This window comes from Mesitornis unicolor, unplaced genomic scaffold, assembly GCF_000695765.1.
Source record: "Mesitornis unicolor isolate BGI_N332 unplaced genomic scaffold, ASM69576v1 scaffold2048, whole genome shotgun sequence".
NCBI classification, from domain to species: Eukaryota; Metazoa; Chordata; class Aves; order Mesitornithiformes; family Mesitornithidae; genus Mesitornis; species Mesitornis unicolor.
The window spans coordinates 17,963-39,403 of record NW_010203642.1 but is presented as its reverse complement, the minus strand read 5'-3'; the positions used below and the strand labels follow the sequence as shown (position 1 = coordinate 39,403).

Here is a 21,441-nt window from a genome sequence, read left to right as displayed (position 1 = left end):
TGTTATATCACTGGATCCAAATGCAAAAGGTGATTTTCTCTCTGGGAAACTGCAGAGGGTTAAACCACTTAATATTGTAAAGATGCTGAAGTTGATGGGATTTAGGCAAAAGTACGAGAATTTTATGAATCAAGCTGCTGCTAGCAAGACATCCCATTTACATCCTAGTAAGCCTGAGAGGCAGGCAGATCTGGGGTCCATGAAGTTTGCAGTCCAGTCCCTTGGAGAGTCATTTCTGTTCTCACTCCTCCCCCAGCGATGATCCCTGCCTCACGCCCTCCTGCCACGGGCACTCCAGCACCCACACTGACAGCATTCACTGCTCTCTCGTTCCACTATGCATCAGAACTCCCCCTTCTCAGCACTGCTCCAGTCACCCACAACCCAAGACCCCAGCTTTTGGGTCTACACCACTCCAGCACCACAGAACAGCAACGCTTTTTTGCATTGACTTTTACTGTGACACTAATATTACATAAAAACAAAGCTGTGCAGTTTATGAAATCCACATTTAGGCACAACGATAAGAGGATTCACACTTCATTAGCAGAATCTCCTTCTCCCCATCACCTATCTCCTGCCATAGTGACTATATCTTAGCAATATTCTGCTGTTTCACAAGCAGCTAGATTATTTGTCAATCCAATCTGTTTTCTTTCTTCACATGAACTGAGCGTAAAAGTAAACTGATATCAAAAAATGAAATTAGTCAAACCCATAAATTCTTCAAGCTTACATGACTAATACTGTTAACATTTCTATTTAGCTCTGACACATTGTTTTCATGGCAACTAGATACGTGCTGAAAAGCCAAAATATTCAGAAGTCAAAGAATACTAAACCTTTAAAGCAAGTGCTTATACCAAATAGCTGTGAAGTCATTCTTCTTTCAGACTAATTCTTACCCAGATCCTTCTATTACAGCATTGTGTTGAACTGCTTCCAGATACATAAACTAAAAAAAGAGAGCTTACAGGTCTAAGCTTTGGAAAGCCAGATAAATGAGAATGAGAAACACGACAATTTCCTGAATACTGAGTGATATTAAACTAAGGACTTCTTAAGCAAAGCTGAAAAACAATTGAGCCTTTTCTTTCTATGTCTTTTCAGCCTGGAAACAAAGTTTAGAATAGAAAGATTAAATGAGGCCAGCCAGCCAAAGTCTTAACAGAACTATCCACAAAGTTACAAAAGAGAACTTTGTTAGATATCAGCAACTGTGCTATACAGCTTTATTCATATTCATAATCTTAATGTTACCATAATTTAGAAATATAATTAAGAATAATTTGCTCTAGAGAAGAAAGAAATGTGGAAGTAGTTTGCTATTCAGGCAGAAGAAAAATTATGGCTTTTTTGTGACTTCTTTCTTTCTCTTCTACATTAAAAAAAAGACATTAAAGTAAGAAGAGAAAAAAATCTAACCTTTTAGTAAGATAAAAAAGTATTCCTTCTATTTAGAACAGTCACTCTTCATGGTAAAACAACAGCAGAGGAAATCTGCACTGAAGACTGCAATATCTGCTGAATTTCACCTTAGTTACTGAATGATCACCACTTCCCAGTGTCACTTATCTCCATAGATCACATTCTGCACATTTTGTGAACCAAAATTACTTCTGACACACAGGTTGGGAGATAAATTTAGGCCCCATCACTGTGAAATGCATACAATGGAAGTCGGTCAAAGAACCATATTACAAGGAATAATACTGAGTTAAATTGCACTTTAAAACAAGTACTGAACATTTGATACCTATAAAAGAAAGTATTCCAGAAGTATTCTTTCAGTCATAATCTCAGCATTACAGCTACAACTATTTCAGCCACTGAACAGTACAGCTGGATCTATGAGTTTCTACTGGTTTCTGTCCCATGGAATTTCCTGTCACTGAACCATTATAAATGCTCATTTTCACAAGAGTCCCTTCCTTTCTCTGTTAAGGTAATGAGCTGACAGCCCTTGTCAGACAGTGAAGCACTATGAAAAGACCTACCAGGTATAATTAAATAATAATTAAAAAAAATTAAAAGTTACTATTTCTTATCCCAACTGACAATGATTATGCAGTCTAGTAAATAGATACAACAAAACAAGCTATATCCTTTGAAGGTATTCTTTCATAAGCACAGATCTCAAGATTTTACTCCAAGCTTGTAACTATTAACATTTAGTGTTATCATAACTACAAGGTGATTCGGATCCAGACAAATGACACAGTTAGAGAAGACGGCACAATATTGCAATGGCTTCTATTTACTTCTTTTCATAATGACACAAGAGAACAGTGACGAATGCGATTATGATTTGTGAAATCGTATTTATAAAACAGTCAACTTACAGGGTTATCAGTAGATTCATCAGCCAACTGTAAACCAAAGTAATCTCTCTCTGTCAAATCGAGATGCTTGAAGACTACATCCAACAGAACTTGTCCCTGATCATGTTTCTGCAGAGAACAAATGCATATATTGTTTAACAAACAAATATATATAATTGAACACAGACTTCAGGCAGGCAGAGCACATAGACATTCTTTCAGATGTGCTCTGGCAGCCTAAATGTTAAGTATCAAGAAGTGTATCCCAGGAGCACTATTTTTAAACGAGCTTCATCTCTCTTTTTGAAACATAAGTAAGGAATCACTATTTTTCCTCTTTTGTCATTTTCTGACAGTAAGAATTTCTCACTACTCAGATACCTACATGATTATTCCTGAAAACCACTCATTAGCCAAATCTGGTATTTAAAAGGAATATTGGAAAATAAAAAGAAAAGGAAAGAAAAGGAAAAAAGGGCAAGATTTGACAAAGAACTGTGTAGCCTTGTGTGGGTCACTGAATTCAAAAGTACAGGTCTGTACAAGTTACCTTATCTGAAAACCTACTCCTGAATCTAGAAGAATCAGCATAGTGAAAATGTTTCCAGAGTTAAATGGCACAAACAGCTGAAGTAGCCAAATATCTCACTGAGGAGTGTAATCTAAATGTGTTTTCTCAAAGACATCACTTCACTCTAAATGAACTAATTCAAATGAACTGAGTAACAGTAACATTGCTTCTCAGAGACAAGTGAACAAACGTGATTTCTATGACAGGGCCAAACCTTACCCTCAAAATGATATAAAAAGAATCTGCAGTTGTTGGTACCTAGCAATTTTTTGCCTAACCTGAAAACACTGCCAACACAGTAACTGAAACGCTGAACGTGTCACTGTGACAGGACTCAATAAACACATTTGGTGAAACGTGAAGGGAGTTTCCCAAAGAAGTTAAAGTGTCACAGCTTCCTGAAGTACAAAAGATGAGGAAAAATTCTGCAAGAACAACTGTCAAACAAAAATAAATTATGAAAGAGATGATTGATACATTTTCCACCCAGATTTTCTACTTCTCTGGCACCAAGCAAGTCTCCAGCAATCTTCTAGGTGCCAAGTATTATTGATGCTACAGTGGTCTTGATGCCTCTTGTCTTATTTATTGCAGGCAATAAGACATTTTTAAAGTAGTAAAACAAAAAAAAAAAGCTATTCTGCTCCTAAATGACTCATAGAGCTTATACAACACTTCACTTTTACTGCCACTGAAACAAAAGTATGTAACTAAAAGGTCAAAAGAAGGTTGCAAGAATGTCATCAATATCCATATATGAGAAAAATCTACAAATGTTATTCAGACATTTGCTGTCGTCTACGAGCATCCCATCAAAACTCATTTTTCTGTCCAGCTGAAATTACACTGGAGTAAGCTGTCAAAGCCATTGACTGGGGGCTAAAAACTCCAAGAAGCTTGATAATTTATTTCATAATAATAATTAAAAAATAAGTCAGAAAACAGCTATCAACAAATTATGCTTGAAAGTATCCCAGTAGGAAAATCATAACCATAGCTTTGAGCATTTAAGTTGAAATTACTTAAGGCCTATACTTAAGGTCCTATATAAATTTGCCTAAGTTAAAGTGATCTAAGAATTGCTGTATTTACTTTGAAAGATCTTAAAAAAAATAATAATACTGAGAAATTTCTTGATGCTTAATGAAGTAAACAGCCAGTGGGAGCACCATTGTTAAAAAGTTCACTACTGAAAAATTCACTTTCCAGTAACTAAAAACAAGCAAAGAAAAAACCCAGATGTTAACATAATAAATATATGACAATACAAATGTATAAGGCAATTTTTATACACAATCCAAAAACAGTCACTTTCATTTTTACTAAATTAGGAGTTTCTGGTATATTTTGAAATAAAACAGTAATCAGTACAATTTTTTCAGCAAATAAAACTAATTTTAAAATTACATAGCAACACTAATTGCTTCTTGGCATTTTTCCCCATTTAGATTTGAATCAGAACTCAAACTAAGAACTTATGACAGTAACTATCAGAAATGGGAAACATTTGGAGCCCACATTTAGGCCTCCGTTCACCACAGCTGACGTGTTACTTCTTCAAATAACAGGCAGATATCAATTCTGTCATTTTTTTCCAAATCTAAACCTGAGAATTTATAGTGCTTCTTAAATATCCAAATACATGTTTCCTAACAAAAAGGCTTACAACTTTGCTGATCAGTCTGAATTTAGCAATACAGAACACCATTTCGCGACCGCAAGGAAGGTATTTCTCCTGCAATAGAGCAGCAAATTTGGTAAGAGAGGACTAGTTTCAACATGAAGCATTTGTTTTGATCACAATGTTTTACTCTCAGAGCAAAATAAAGATAAGCATCTAGTAAAACCAGACCTTAGTTTAACCCATGTCTGACGTTTATATAACGATGCTGCAGCTTGCCAGAGCAGGTGAAGGTCACAGTCCTGCTCATTGTGAAAGGTTCAGAATAGTTGTAATACGATCACAATCACTGAATAGCTGCTATAATCTATAAAAAGTATGGCAACAAGTTTCTAGTTTTGCTTTTTTATAATAAAAATAATAATAAATAATAATTTATAATAAAAAAGCAAAACCAATAAATGCAGATTAGCATGAGTAGAAATCTGCTTTAGTCTTGAAGATAAACATTAGTATTTCCTCTTAAAACAGGGAATGATGGAAAAATATATCAAAAGGGGAGCTATCTAACATAAAACTGTGGCAGCTAGATACAAAATGTTTTTTCCTGAATCAGAATATTAGAATGTTATGCATACTTCTTATTAGTCATTGCTGGAGGCAAAATGTCTAACAGATTTTGGCCTTGCAGAACAAATTCAACATAACCACCAGACACCACTACGTTCAGTGCACTTTATGAAGTATCTATCATCAGGCGGCTAACAGCCAGTACCACTACATACATACACACATTTATTTCTAATTGCAAAATGACTGTTAGCTGTTTACAAACACCCGTGTTTGAAAATTTAGGAAAACATCTGCAATTACATAGGTTTAATGCCTGCTTACCAACTACCACCATCTTCCCAATTAACATTACTGACATTCTGCTTTTGCTGCTGGTCTACAGAACCAGCACCCACAGCAGCCATCAGCAGGTATTGCTGCTGTGTGAGTCCAAACACATCTGGACTTCTGATGCCAGAGGAATGGGATGACAGGACCCAGGCTCTTCTGGACGGGGTCAGAGGGCTCTGCCGCGCACAGGTCTGTGGGACGCTGCTCCTCCACTGAGGACAGCACTGGGAACCTCTCCTCCTGCACTTCACTGCAATACTTGTGTTGCAACTCAAGCAAGCACATCCCCAAACAGCCAGTGCTGCACTAGTGTCTCCTTTCATTCCACAATTCTCCTTCCATTAGCTTTGCAAGAAGTTAATTTGTTTTTAAAAGAAGTTTCCAAGCAGGCTATTATTTTATTGGTCAAAGAAAGAAGGGAAGCGACTAAGTAATGCTGAAGATTAAATTACTGAAAAGTGTCACTTCCAAAATTACGGGATGGTTGGTGTGGGGGTTTTTTTGGGGGTTATTTTACAGATTTTTAGATTTTATTTCCATTAGAGTGTAAATTCATTAAGTCTGAGGAGGATTCTGAGATAACAAAGGCTCCAAATGGAAACATTTGCCCATGACCACTTATCCACTCGCCTTGCTCACAGAACAGCTCATCCCATCTACCTTGACTTAGTTTTCCCTCAAGTACAGTATGATCTCCACATCTATGTACTGGCTTTCAGGGAATACAACTAAGTCAGCCTGCATGGAAAATACACAATTTGAGGTATTTAAACAATTAAAATCAATTAGAGCAATTTGATCTTGAAGAAGCAAGTTTACTGTAATGCAAATCATCCTGATCATGTTATTAACTCAGGTCAGTCTCACTTATTCCAGCCACACTGCGTACTTTCTATGGAGTATGCTTTTTAGAGTCAAATTTGGAGTTCATTTGGTAAGCAGAGCATTTTATAAAAAGGACTTCTACTCTTCAACCATATGTACAGGTTTGTTCCAACTGATTCTTCTGCTTGCAACCAAAATAACCTTTGTCTGGCTTCAACACACAGGGATTATTTGATTTGATTTGCTACGCTCTATACAAGGTAAGGCTTAGCACAAAGAATGCATGCTTTGCGGATCAATGGAAAAGGCTGGTTGAAATGTGAACTTAGAACATGTCACGTAAATTACCAAGAGACACTGTCTGTGATCAGCACTTCGCTGTTGGAGAAGAAATAGCATTTGAGTATATTTTTATTAATGCGGCACTGCACACTCCAGATGATTAAGCTTTACAATCATTAGCATACAGAACACCTATAGCAATCACCAGGAGAAAAAAACCTTGCTAATTTATTTGATGTTATCTTTGTTATTCCTATTTTGAAAAGAATTCCATAAATATTTATTACCACATATTGTGTCAACCACAATAAAGTAAAACACAGCTACAAATCCTTCAAACCTGCATACCATGTAGGTTAGCATGCATTTGCTATGATTTAATACTTTTTTACTGCCTACTTCTTAAAAGAAAAAAAAAATAGATTGAGGCTAAGATCTGAGATCAAAATGTTGAGCACCAAGGAACTTTTTATTCCCTAAACTCAGTTTTAATAGACAAACTTGCAGGCTGATCTGTAAAAGCAATAAACTGTGATCCATGCAATTACAATATTTAGTACACTAGGGAGGAGGAGAGAACATATTACATAAATTTTTCTTGGGAGAGACAGAATAGATGTTTGAGAACACATCACTCTGGACAGGCACTGGCATTCCCTGACAACACACAGCTTCTGAACACCTAGACCAAAAAGAAGCGTAATCTCCCAAACCTATTGTACAACAACTATTCCGTGATTTAGCCAACTCTCACAAACAAACAAAAAACTGCAAGACAGATATTTTAATAGAAAATTCATGCACCTGAAATCAAAGAACACATTTACAATTTCTCGTGCACTTGTAATGCTTCGCCTCCAACTACATTCTGCACATACTGCTTTTTGGGAGGCAGGAGGGACAAGGGAAGTGCTACCAAGGATGAAAAGATAAGAGATACAGAAAAGCACTGGAATACTGTAGAGAAAAAAGGAAATGGTATATAGGAGAAATTATCCCAGAAAGGAAATAAGGCTTTATGTTGATAACTTAAAGTCTTTGGGAGTCTCTCCCCCAGCTCCATCACCCAAAATTACCACGCTTAACTTCTCAGGAGTACCAAAAAGTTAAGTAGCTCCTGAATGAACTACAAAAATGCCTTAAGAGAATATCCTAAAACCTTCTATCTTGACTGAAATGTCTAATAAAATAACAAAGTCTACCTCTAAATCTTAAGCCACTCAGCACTGGATCCTTGCAAGTTCTCTGCTAGATACCAGGGATTCTGCTCCTCTGCTAGGCCAGCTGCAGGCCGCACAAGCTCTAATCACCTGACTACAGAACACAGAAATGCAATCACAGATCTTCCCTAAAACATTGATTCAAATGTATCAATATCCTCACTGAACACTGGATATCAGAATTCAATACAATTAATGAGCATTAGAAGTTTTTCAAATAGTCCAAATTGAACTTGTTCATAGATTTGACTGTTTCAGTTTCTTCTTCAGTTCTCATCTGAAATCCCACAGCCTTATTCGACATTGAGCTACTTCTTCACTCCATTTGCTGAAGTCCAATTTTCTCTTGAAAACTTCAATAATCATGCCACCTGTAACCTTCACCATCACATCACTCAGCCTTTCTCCACATAAGTCATCAATTCTATAGCTTAGAAAGTAAAAGCTGAGTTCTGCCCCAGGACAGCCCACAGCGTCTTTCCTGTTTGAGTTCTGGTTCTTCTCACACAGACGTCACTTTAAATGCTTTAATGTTTTCTTGTGAGGTCCTGGCCTGTTGTTTGTGGAGGTTTTTCCTCAAGAAGTCAAAAGAAATGGCCATTCTTGTGTGAATTTATGTACAAAACTATGAACATTTCCATTTTAACTCTTTATCAAGGTTTAGAAATTAGAAAATCTGATGAATAACCTATTTCAAATTCCAGGCTCATACATTAAAGTTATTCACTTTTCCCAATAACAGTCCTCAGCATTCAGCAACCAGCTTCCTATTTTCTTTCCTGCAATCTCATCAGTGCATTAAAAGGCAGTGAGTTTAAGCAACGGAAATCATAGAACAAGAACATAATCTGAGAACAGCAAAAAGATACTTTAAGATGAGAGCTATAACCAAATATAACCATATGCAGGATTGAACACAGCCAGCTACACAGTCATGAGAAGAGTTACCATTACAACTTACTTGTGCTCAAAATGCAAAAACCAGAATGGAGCAAAACAAAAGCCTGCTTCTCACTCAACTCAGGGCAAAACTGCCCTTCATTTCTATTATACGACTTTAGTCCATGAAGAGAATTACTAGAAATAAATTGTGCTTCGTACATTCGATTTTGAAATGCAGATGTGCTAGTACTATAGAGGATGCCAGAATGACTAAGTTCACAGTGACTTAGTACGTACGTGTACAAGCACGCCTGTCTGAACATAACTTCCCTTTCTATTCTATGCTTAACACTATTTTGAAAGACAAACTCTAGCCACACAAATCCAGCAAAAGAAAGCAAGTCCAACGATACTGATTTGCAGTAAGCAAAATACTTACATTAACTCGGAAAGCTTGTACAGTGTTATCCAGGAGAAGAATGTTGCAGACCACCTCTGTATGCTGCCTGTCTCGTGCCAGCTCAGATGCTCGTACATTGTAGGTTCTGCCAGCAGGCAATCGGAAACGTGCGGTCATTACTGTCCACACAGGGTCTGTAGGTTTTTAAAACTAAAGTGTTAAAAAGATCACAAAATGCAAACGCAAGAATGTCATACTTCAAAGAAAGGTCAACACACAGCAAGTCCACTGCTAAAAAGCTCCATTACAGACAAACAAAAAATGAGTGCTAAATTCAACGTATTCAATAATGAAACAATGTCTTAAAAATTACACCACCACCTTATTCTAAAATACACAGCCCTTTAATTTCTGTCCATTGTCCACTTGGTCCCTATTTTAAGGTTGTTTTGTGGGTTTGTTTCTTGCTTCTTGGGTTTCGGGGTTTGTTTTTTATAAAGATTCAGAACAGCATTTTCACTTCAAAAAGCATCATAATTGCTGGGCATCATGGCTACTGGGCTCCCAGCATTAGAGGCAATTAAGTAATTAATTTTAGTGCAAAACAGCAAAAAAAATGCTTACACCAAGAAGCATTATAGACAAAAAGCGTAAAGAAAATGGCAAATATGCAAAGATTTTGGTGCATTATTCTGCAAAGCCTTTGAATTTACTGGATAGACATGAGAATACACAGTGATAATAAAAACATTAGCATTATTTGTGCTTTTATTTGCCTTTTTTTAACTACAACATGAATGATAGGGGTTTGTCAAATCACTGAGTCTTCCATCTAAGGTAATTTTAATTGGATTTACATATCTAGTTTGGAACTATAAGCAATATAAGCAAATAAGGAAGCGTGACCAACACAAGTACATCCTGTGCTAAGGGCTGATAAATAAAATGCAAGAATTGAAGTGTGACTTCCACATTTCAAAGCTAAGAGTCCCACAATTATCATGCAACCCCAGTCCAGCACAGTACTTAATGTGCACACCTGATGCTATTAGTCCTATCCAAGGACACTACTTAATTTCTTAAGTACCTGACAGGATCAGGGCCTGTGATTCACTTTAATTACACACTCAGCAAACTATTTCTACATCCTTTGACAAGGGCGTAAGCAAACAGAAAGTTTCATAACTTAAGCAGAGTATATATTGAGATAGAAAATTAAAATACCCTAACAAGAAGTAAAAGAAAACAGGTATTCTCAATACCGAATATAAAAGGATTGATTTTCCTTATTCTGCAAAAAATTACGAAGACTTCAGAAACATTTACACATTTGCTTCCTATTTTGGGGGTGCATGTATTGTGATTACAAAAAAAAAAATATAACACAGCAGAAGACAGCAAACAACCCAGCAGTGATTAGAAAGCTTGCCTGGATCGCGAGAGATATCTGTGGTCAAACCATAGCATCTTTTGGTTGGAAAAGACCTTTAAGATCATTGAGTTCAACAATATATGAATAGAGGTAACCAGTAAAAGATCAATTCCCTCTTAAACAGTTCATAGCTCTGATATTTAGACCCTTGTGGGAAAGTGAAATACCAAGATCCAAGCTGCCTACATCAGGAAGGGTTGGGACGTCACAGCCTAACCTTCTTCCCATCGCCTGTAGTCAACCTGAGCAGCTGCCCTAAAAATTCCTGAGGTATTTTGCTTTTCTAGAGCATTTTTTCAGGTCTTTCAGCATGACTGCACATCTCAGACATAAAAAATACTGGTTTTATTATAATCCATCCTTGCAGAATGTTTCTTTTTTGACTTAAGCAGCATTTTCAGATTAAAAAGGACTTGTTTCCTTACCAGGCTACTCAGCCACTCTGGCTTCAGAACTCCCATGCTGTAATTCATGTAGATTTACAGCAACTTTATTTTTGTTTTGCTAAACCAACATAACATATTGAAAAAGGATAAAGAACCAGAGAAACCCACCAGCTGTAAGCTAAATGTATGACTTTCTCTTAATGATAAAATAATGAAAAATTGTGTCACAAACATTAAAACTCCAAAGTAAATCCAAACAAGAAAGTACATCCGACAGCGCCTCATGAAGAGGCTGCTTCTGCTACGCCTTCTGCAAGTCTCAAAAATAAAAAGGCAGAAGAAAACCTTTAACAGAGACGAACAGAAACTGAACCTCCATACCAGCTGATCTAAGCCAACAACATAACACTGCACAAACAATATTTCGTCATGTAGACGCAATTTAAAAGTCAATCGCCTTACTAGCCATAATGACATAAAGATCAGCACCTCCATCAGTGCAACAACACAGCCAAGAACTATAGCCAAGACTTTAGAGTGGTATTTGCCTGTGAGCTGAATCAAAGAAGGTTTCAGGAAAGCATGCAATTTGATTAAAACCAGTTTACCCATTCCATAGAAACAACGCTTTGACAGGCATATTTTACAAGCATTTGAACAAGTGATAAATTAACCAAGACACAGTGAGGGGTATCTTAGAGCCCCTTCCCACCAATACAAACACCAATGCACAATGCAGAACTGTTTCGCTTCCAAGTAAGTATTGCAGCCCTCACAAAACCATTTGGTAGTGAGCTAGGAGCTCACCTTTGCCTCCTGTTCTCTCCTTTATTTTTTTCTTATTTGCTGATCAAGACAAGACTGACAGTATTCCTTCCTTCCTCATCACTGCCTTAAATAAGACAGAAAACTTCGGGGTTTCAAGCAGAGAATTTGTAAGAGCGAGGAAAAAATCTGCCATCAGTGATCCTCAAAATCCTTTAATACCATCCACCATGCCCTTCGACAGACCCAACCTGCAGACACAGCAATGTTCTTGCTGTAACACAGATGATCTTCACGCTAACCAAACAAAACCATCGAATAGTGACAGATAGCAATTTGGGTCTTTCACAATGTACATAAGTGAAATGGTCAAATTCAAGACAGAAGACACCGTATGATGAGTTTGCCAAGGAAACAGGACCAGTTACATTGGGTCAGAACAACCGAGTTCATCTCGCTCACAGACCTGAAGGGCAACGCCTTCTCACTCTCTTTACGGAAGGACGAAATGAGTAAGACACACACACAAAGATATCTCTCACACACTGTCTCACGGTCTGGAGTTTAGCATCTTCCTGGTGTGGAGCTCATATTCACACCATGCTGGGTATCAGTCATTTGTGAAATTTTTCTTCATGGATTTAGCAAACCATGTTTTTGAAATTTCAGGTTAGGCAATGAAGCATTACGTTCCATGTCCCACATACAACAACATCGTAGCCTGAACACTCATCTTGTAGTAGACAAGTGTCCTCCATGAAACTGCCTTTTGCAACTGCAGAATACAGTTTTACAACTAAGCATAACTTAAAAACCTGAAGTACTTCTACAAAGCAGAAATATAACAGCCATGAAAGTAACAAAAGAATTTTCTACAAACCACATTCAAAGTTACTCTTTCCTCCTCTCTCAGTGAAGAAACTACAGAAGTACATAGAGACTATGTTAAAGTATCTTCACCATCACATACCTCTGCTAAGATCTGCCAGGGCTATGACATGTAACTGCTTTGTGGCCAATCATGCGTACACAACCCGTATTTAAACTGTATCAGCAAATGTACATACTAAAAGGACACAGTTATTAAGCACAGACAGATCCTGCAGTTACTGCTGTTACTGTGACACTTGTTTTACAACAGAATCACCCGGAACTGTATCCATATCATCTTCACTAGTCCTTTCTTTCAGAAATACACGCAGCAAGAACACAGACAACATTACTTCTCCTGAGCAAGTACTGCCATTCTTGCCATACATTTTGAAAACTTACCAGTGAAATAGTGAGATAGCTAGCTATTGCTTACAAGGTTGTAAATCGTAACTATCTGATTTCCCAGCAAATACTGATAAATAAAATGACAGAACTGATAAAAATTCAGCTATGCTGGTTGCAAACTTCTGCAATGAAAATATGTTATAGCTGAAGTTAACATGGAACAAATAAAGGACTGATTTTAAGCTCCACAGTAACATCTGCAGCCCCAAAAGAAATAGGAGTAAAGACAAAACGTGAGATTGAACAGAAAAAAAAGTTTGAGACCAACTGGTTTAAAGAGCAGGTTAACTTAAGCGAGGTACTACTCTGTGTGCATATGCACATCATGGACAGTACTATGGCCACTGACACCAAAATCTTTCTATATATGCAAGTAGATTACTTAATTTGGATTTAAATTGGAGCAATCTTTGCATATGAAGGTGGTTTCTGCTTATAATTTCTCAGTGTCTTTTGCTAAGCACGTAATATTTAGACACCTGAATTCACAACCCAAAGCATGTGCTGCTACAGCAACTGGAGAAGGACAGAACTTGTGCAACGAAACTCCCCTCACCTCTCAGGGCTGTGGAAGGAGTAAGTTGTACATTTCCTGACCGAGCTCAGGTTTCAAGCTGTGAGGCAATTCTAGGGAGTGTTCCCTAGCAAAGGGCAGAACGTTCCTGTGATACTGGCTTGGTTAGGGCATAAAGAGAATACAAAAGCTTCACGAGTGAATTTTCGGCATTCTCCATTTATGTAAAATCACAATCTGCTTGGGCTTACAATAAACTCACCAACTTTAAGCAACTTAATAAATAAGCAGTTGGTTAAGAAGGTAATTAACTGAAATTTATCCAAGAGTGCAACCAATTTGCAGAGTTGAAGAGCTCTTTTAAAGAGAGTTTGCTTCCCGTACTGTACACAAAAACAACCACCTTAGCACAGTACAGTGAGCACATGCATGCAAGGACATGAGCAATTTCATTTTTTCATGGCTAATCTAAAGCAGCTAAAAAGTTAATCCATGGCCAGACTTCCATTTGTTTAGAGGCTGGTATTTTAGCTGCTAAAATGGAAGGCATGTGTTTCCATTGCAGCCCACTTGCTGATTTGGGCCCAACACAGTACATAGATTTACTACAAGGGGTGAAAAAACAGTCCACACTCATCAAAAAACCACATTGTTATTAAAACTATCCAGAAAATCTAATTAAGAGGAAAAAAAACAACTATCAAAAGTACAAAGATAATTTTGACAGTTTAAACAGAGTGATACGACATACTGCAAATATCTGGAATCCATCTTCACATACATTTACTGAAAACATTTTAGTGAAACTACGTTTCCATCAAAACAGGTTTGAAAATGCTAAACATCAGCTGATTGTGCACTACTCTGAGGGAAGTCCACATTAGTCCCACAAAGGCAAGTTCAAATTTATCTGTCAAGAATTTGTTTTGACAGCTTTCAGCAATTCTGATGTAGCACGCAGCTTCAGGACATTCCTCATAAACAAAATCAGAGTAGAAATCCATTTACTTTTAAGTGAATCGACCCATGCACTACAACCCTGAACTTGTTCCAACAATTCATACTTCATTCATTTCTTCCTGCCTCCTGCTGACCAAAGAATGGAAAGTATCCATAATTCTTGAAAGCTGATATGTAAACTCCAGGTCATTTCACTTTGTCATCATCAGGTGCAGAGGTTCAAGCCAGACTTCTAGCCAGGCAATTAAATCATTAATGATTCTGAGCTCTATCAAAATCTTCTATTTCTTTTGTAAGTTTATTATCTGTAATATATAAATGAACCAAATTCATTCTGCTTAAGGAAAATAGCAGACTCCTGTAAAGCTATCACATTGCCACTTACTAAGCTCTTCCTGAAACATTCACTGGAAAAGAGAGGTATCACATTTTTCCTGTTGACAGACTGGGACGGTACAGTGACCACAAAATGTAACTACAAGCACAATTCCTCCAGCACTACTGTGAAAAGAGAGCACTGGATACAAGGAGGCACTGGCACTGGAAGTTAGGAAGGTAAAGTTTCCAAAACCTTAGCAGCTTCCTTTCACTGGTGGGTAGCCCAGGTAGATAATCTGCATGGGGCTGGCAGCTGCAGGACCCCAGGCTCACCCCCGCTCCTCAATCTGGGCTCCCCACACCCCACTTCACAGCACCCTCATGTTTCATATGCAAAGCTGGTACACGAAATTTATCTCATCTCCAGCTGCTTTTATACATTCCCTCAACACTTCCATTATCTGCGAGCACTTTGAACAGCCTGATTAAATCCCTCACAATTGCAAGAAGTACAAAACAGCAAAAGAAATTCCTATCTGCAAGTACTTCACTCAAAAGCAATAAAAACCAGCATACTCACATGACCCCAAAAGTGTCCATAATCTCACCTGCATTTCAATGAAGGAGCTACTCTTACATCCTCCTTTCCCGCATCTTCAATCTTCAACCACACAAAGAGCCAAATTTAACACAAAAAGCATTAATTCTTCAAGTGTATATGACAGTTTCTGAAAATTTTGGGCCTGAAGTTCGATAGCTGAGAGAAAATAAGTTGAATTTAGCCTCTCCCCTCCACCATCAGCTTCTCCTATACACAAACCAGTAACAGTAACCAGTAACCTATCCACTTATTCAGATAAGTTTCTAAGATTTTTAATTCACACTGTTTTATGAACACAAGAGTTTCATTTGGTTGGCTGTGGATTTCAGTACAGGCTTGACACCTAAACTAGTAACGACTCATTTTAAAAATCACTCGAGGATTTTTAAATTAAGACTTCCTTGGATAATGCTTTTTATCTCCTTCTTTGGACAGCTGTTTCAAATTTGAAGAACTGCTGTGTGACATCAAGCAAGATTTTCACTGTTATAATCTCATAATTACTAACACAAAGGTTAAAGGCAAATCAACTTGCTCTGTCACTCCCAGAATCTCATTCTTTCCAACATAAAAATAATAATTAACGAGTGTTCAGTCACCCTACACAGGATAGTGGCCAATCTGCGCGAAAAGCTGGGAGATGTACACCAGAACACAGAAAATCAGTTTGGCAGTACTGTAGCAATTTACTGTTTTACTTGAAAAATAAACTATTTTGACAATTTGACAATTTCTTCCCTTCCCCCAAGAAGAAGAGCACGGCTAACAGAAAAGCCTATTATAAATGACACTTCTATCTCATTAAATGCTGGTCCTCATTATGCTTGAGCTGTACATATAATGCTCAAAAAAAAGCCTCTCAAATTCAGCTGCTCCCTTTCTCTGCTTTGGGTCTGAAGTAGGACAGTGCAGGAAGTCTGGTATCTGCTTTTCTTAACTCTTCTACATAACATTTCAGGAAACACAAAACCAGCGAGATGGCACAGTTTACAAGTAATACCAATTTAAAAAGTAGTTCTTAGAAACCATGCTATTAACACTCCTAATTATTTTTAACCTAAAACTTTTATGTCCTCCCTTTATATGTCCAGTCATTTTTCACATGAAGAAAGTAACTCTTCCATCTTCACTATCCAGGACTCTACATTAGATACAGCCCAAGACGATGTTAAATTCTGGGGGGTTTTCCTGAGATAAAAAAAAAACAACAAAAAAAGAGACAAATGGATTTACAAATACAGATTCCAAACAGCTCAATATGGTCCATTTTAAACCCTTTTTTAAGTTTCGAATTTATTCTTAGTGGATGCTTGTCCACAGCACATTAAACTGGCAGCCTGAAAAATGCACTGGATTCCTGTAGTACATCCTTCCATAGCAAGTCTGATCTCCTCTTTCAGTTTTTGACCAGTTTTCTAGATGGACAGAGCTTCAGAGAGACTGAAGATGTACACCCAATACACCAGAAGCCTGCAGCTAAGAAAGATCTAGAATTAAAATAGACCATTTTTATTTTCACCCTATCCTACTTCAGCAGGTTCAACCTGTTTTCCCTTTCACAGTCGTACAGGTCAGTGTGAATGAATGCAAAGACAACAGAAAACCTCCTGCTAGCTCAGGACTCGCCGGCCTGAGTCAGCATGATAACAGCACTTCAAAAGAGACAGGATTTTTGCATCACTTCCAGATGACGCAAGGAGAACATCCAGAGTCCACATGCCTTTAGGAAAAGGCTTCGGTATCAAGTACCTGTGGTTATTCACAACAAAAACAAACCTGTCTTAGAGGTGACACACTGAAGGCATAATCAGACTTGAAACATCATGAATCTGTGCAGTCACAGTGTTTCTGACCCAGAAACCTTTTATTCGCAGGCAACACTCAAGGGTAAGGGAAGTTTCATGAAACAACAGTCATACACACATTTCAACAAGGTGTGTGAAGTTCACGGGAGATTTCAGAGATTATTTTAAGTCTAGAAAGTTTCTACATTATAGCAATATACCCATACGTATCTTAATGAACCAGAAAAAAAACACTTATCTATCTATTAAGCAATAAACTACAATTGATCTTCAGGAGTTACCTGGATCATAGTGCAAGCACTGTACAGAATGGTTGAGGAAAGGCATACCATGGTGTGAAGAAGCTGAGAGCAGGCAGCTGAAGCAAGTAATGTCTTCAAGTAAAGACACTGGTATAGCTTAAGGCCTGTAATATGAAAACAGTTGATGGCAACCAGCAGCTACAGCAGTGGCCAGGTTGTGAGCAAGCAAAGACACACGGAGGGGATGGCCCCTGGGTGCACGGCTGTGGTCACTGCACGACTGTACAAACACTTCAGAAAGTGCTACGGGCACCAAAGGAACACACACATTGCGTTAGCAGCAGCCCACACTCCTGGAATAAGCGATTTAGGATGGAAAATGGCAAAGCTAGCAGGAAAAAAAATACATCTCTCAATTTAAAAAAAAAATTAAAAAAAAATAAAAGAAAATAGAAGAAAGCAGACCAAATCCTGTGGAAGGGCAGACAGCTGAAGCAGTCAGAACAGGATAAAACTCCCAGGAAAGAGAATTAGGAAGAGGAGTACTGGTTAAATACCACTAAATGGAAAAATATTACAGACTAAGCAGATATGAAAATGTGTTGATAAGACATAAAACCGCCTTGTTTCCTAGTACGCAGTTGTCTGCTCGCTATATTTGGAGGCATTTATCATGCGTAGAGATTACTAGGAATAAAAAAAAAAATTTTCCAAGTGAGTTCCACCTCCATTATTTTAAACTCATTATATCCATAACCTGCCCTTGTTTGAAAACAGCCTTAAAAATGGCAATCCGTGACCCTCACACAGATGATTACGACATCTAACTCCTTCCATTCCCAGAGCTGGATCTCTTATTCTTGGTTTCTTAACTCAATGCTATAATAAGATACAATAAATGGAGACTATAATGAAACACTACTAAAATATCTTCTTGATAGAAATGTCTCAAAATAAAATTGCAGTAATTTTTAAATGTGTTCTTAAACTAGGTTAAATAGATTGAAACAGATTTTTCATTAAAAGGAAGTTCTGGCTCCCATGTAACTCAGATTAGGAAGCCTAAATATTTACTCACCAAAACAAAGGGTTGAAATCAGTGCAAATTCAGACAAACTAAAACCAGAAGCACCAGGCGATAATAACTGAAGTATGAGACAGAGGGAGGAAGGTTGTCCGTGTATATTCCGTTCAGAGTCGCTAAACCTAAGCCAAATTCTCTTCAATAGACTTAAACACAGCAGATGCTAATTCTAAGGCTCAATATAACCACTTGGACACCTTCCATCAAAATTAGTTTTTAATCAGAAATGCCATTTCCACATTTTCACACGGAAAATTTCTGTTTTGCCAAAACCCACCTATTTTCCACTGGAAACATTAAAATGATGCCTGTCTGGCTACCTGCCTGGAAAACGCTTCTCAACTCCACTTCCCCCTCCAACAGAACAAAAGCCAAGGGAAGGCTTCTCTCAGCACTGCCCAGAGAAGTGACCTCGCTCCATCCATGCCCCTGGCTCTCAACTGCGCTGCCTCGCACTCCTTCCCTGGCCACTCGACCTCTCCCCAATATTTTGGCCTTGGGATATGAGAGCGGAGCAGGTCACCTCTTTGGTTGCTCTCGGGGTGTGCACTGGAGAGAAACCCCAAAATTCATCAGGGTACTAGAACAAAAAGCTTTCCAAAGAGGGCAAGAGCAGCTTTGCTGACAGACCTGCCCAATAGTAAATGAATCATCCTATTCATATCACTTCAAATTTTAAAGTCTCCTTTTATTTATTTGCACTCACATTTTTACAACTTCAGCATAGCTCAGGTAAGTATTTTTCTGACTTGCTTCTGCCTCCTCTCAAAGATTTTTATAGGAAACCATTTCCATTTTCTAGTCAGCTCAAGAGGACTAGAAGTTCAAAACTGTGAGTGAATCTGGCAAGAAAATATCACTTACGTTCAAGTGACTGAGCAGTTAAATCTGATAATAACTGACCTGCAGTGGAATAAAAATGAAAGTAAATCACCGTTTTTGGAAGTTTAGTTTCTTTAGCAAAGGATCTTAAAGAGATCTAAGCTCCTCGGATTTGTAAAGTGTGTAAACCTACTTTGTAACAGGACCATTTTCAAAGATCCTGACCAGAAAACAACAGGACAATTCTACCTGTGCTTACAAAGTGGAACTCACAGCCAAACCAAAAGTTTTCCAAAACTGTGGCATACTGACCTCAAGAGCTGCACCCTGTCAGGGGTTATAACATCGTCAAATGATAAGGCCAGACTGCAGGCTCCGTGCATTCATTTTCATACATTCTGAGTTTTGTAAATTGTTACACTACAATCAATTTTGTACATCCATAAAAGGAAAAATGATCTTCATGTGTATTTCTAACAGTTATCTAAAAATGCTTTTCCTTTTGGGATATATTTCCTTCTTTTGAAATTAAATTCACAAATTTACGGAAGCGTATAAAGTGTCCATAAAAAAAAGTATTGGAAGAAAAGGTAATGCAAGAGGAAAAACACGATCCAAACTTACATGAAAGGTTTATAATTCATACTAGGGCTCATCAAGGAAAAAAAACTTTCAAGATCTGTTGGGTTTTATTTGTTTCTGAATAGGGCTGTTTTCTTCCTTTAGAGAATTACACAGTGATACTTGGAAGTTTCCACAAAATGAACTTAGCAAAACCAGCAGATGTTATTAATGGTGTGAAAAGCAACATCACACTGTTAAGGCTAACAATGAATAGACTGCAACAACAACAACAAAACTCCTGTATTCCCACATCCAAAAAGCAAAGGCACAAAGCTGCAGGGTATAGTACTGGAACAGGCACTAGGAAGGAGGAATTTTTTAATGCACTACAGCACCAAAATGAAGTCACACCAAGTTACCCAAGTTAAACTAAAATTCAGTGACAAACTCTGTATCTGTATACTATTCATCTCAGCCCACCCAATTAAATGTCAGAATTTAAATTACATGTTAGATTCTTTTTATTGATGCAACAGTGAATTATTTTCCAGGTACAGGGTATACATTTTCTATATACAAACACTTAGTATTGTGTTTAATAGAAGATCCAACTTGTAAAAATTATCTAGCCATTTTGTTTGGAGCTGAAAACTTCTAAAATCAGCCGTCATTCAGAACCAACAAGAAACTTCCAATACTGTTAGTTTGAGATAAATTAATTCAATTACTCTGTAATTTACTGAATTTATTTTTAGTAGGAAAACAGCTTCCACAATCTCTTCTAAAGCATTCATGTTCAGGGAGACAACAGTAGCTGTAATGTTTCTTTATCATATTGGCTCAGTTCAGTATGAAGTTTCACGTCCACTGGAAAAGCAGGCACATAACCATGTTACAAGCGAGTTAATAAACTAAAACCAAGGTAATAAAAGAAACATCACCACGCCAGCTGGAATAAAACATTGCCGAAAACAGCAAATGAACACACACATCCAGAGTTAGTGTGTGCTGAAATTAAAGAGCAGCAGGCTATTAAAAGCAGAAAGTACTACAAAATTAAAAAAGGTTATTTATAAGCTTAATGTCACACTACTATTTATCACACTGCTATTTCTGATTTCTCTCACATATTTCCAGCTTTTATGCAAGACCAAAACTCCAAAAGCAGTTTTACCACCTGCATATCGCAGGGGTCTTCCATTTCATTTACTTACTTGCTTTGCTGCTCCTGAGAACTTTCTGGCCAAAACGACTTCCTGATGGGAAGCTACCACACACCTCCTGCCACGAACGAACACAGGAATAGCCCGCTGCCCCTGATAATACTTGACAGTAATCAAATTATCTCTTACTGTTCTTTTTAGAACAACTGGAGGTCTGGAGGTATCCTGCTATAACATTCTCGATCACTGGAACTCTAAGACGGTTCAAATTCCCACCTTGAGCCTGTTCACTGCGTTGGAGGCTGCAAGCACACAGTTACCGTGCCTGAGCTGAGAGGCTGGGAGTGAGCTCAGGTTTTGTTTGTTCCCCTACCAGAACCATAAATGCCAACCTGATTGTAGCCACAGACTGATGCGGAAGTCCATGCGTCATCACAGCAAACCTTCTCAAACTTGTGGTATGGAAGATCAGAATAATGTTG

The 21,441-nt window shown here is 37.8% G+C and overlaps 1 protein-coding gene across 1 annotated transcript in view; it reads right to left on the bottom strand.

The window, feature by feature from the left end:
- The window catches only part of PTPN4 (protein tyrosine phosphatase, non-receptor type 4 (megakaryocyte)), a 78,779-nt gene extending 59,937 nt beyond the window's left edge, over window positions 1–18,842 (bottom strand). Inside the window, exons 1-3 of the mRNA XM_010190761.1 lie at window positions 18,731–18,842; window positions 9,065–9,219; window positions 2,343–2,450 (exon numbers count right to left, since the gene is read on the bottom strand). Of these exons, the coding sequence (XP_010189063.1) occupies window positions 2,343–2,450; window positions 9,065–9,202 (246 nt within the window). The 5' untranslated portion in view covers window positions 9,203–9,219; window positions 18,731–18,842. The remainder of the gene's footprint in view (window positions 1–2,342; window positions 2,451–9,064; window positions 9,220–18,730) is intronic.
- Between the last annotated feature and the right edge of the window lie 2,599 nt (window positions 18,843–21,441).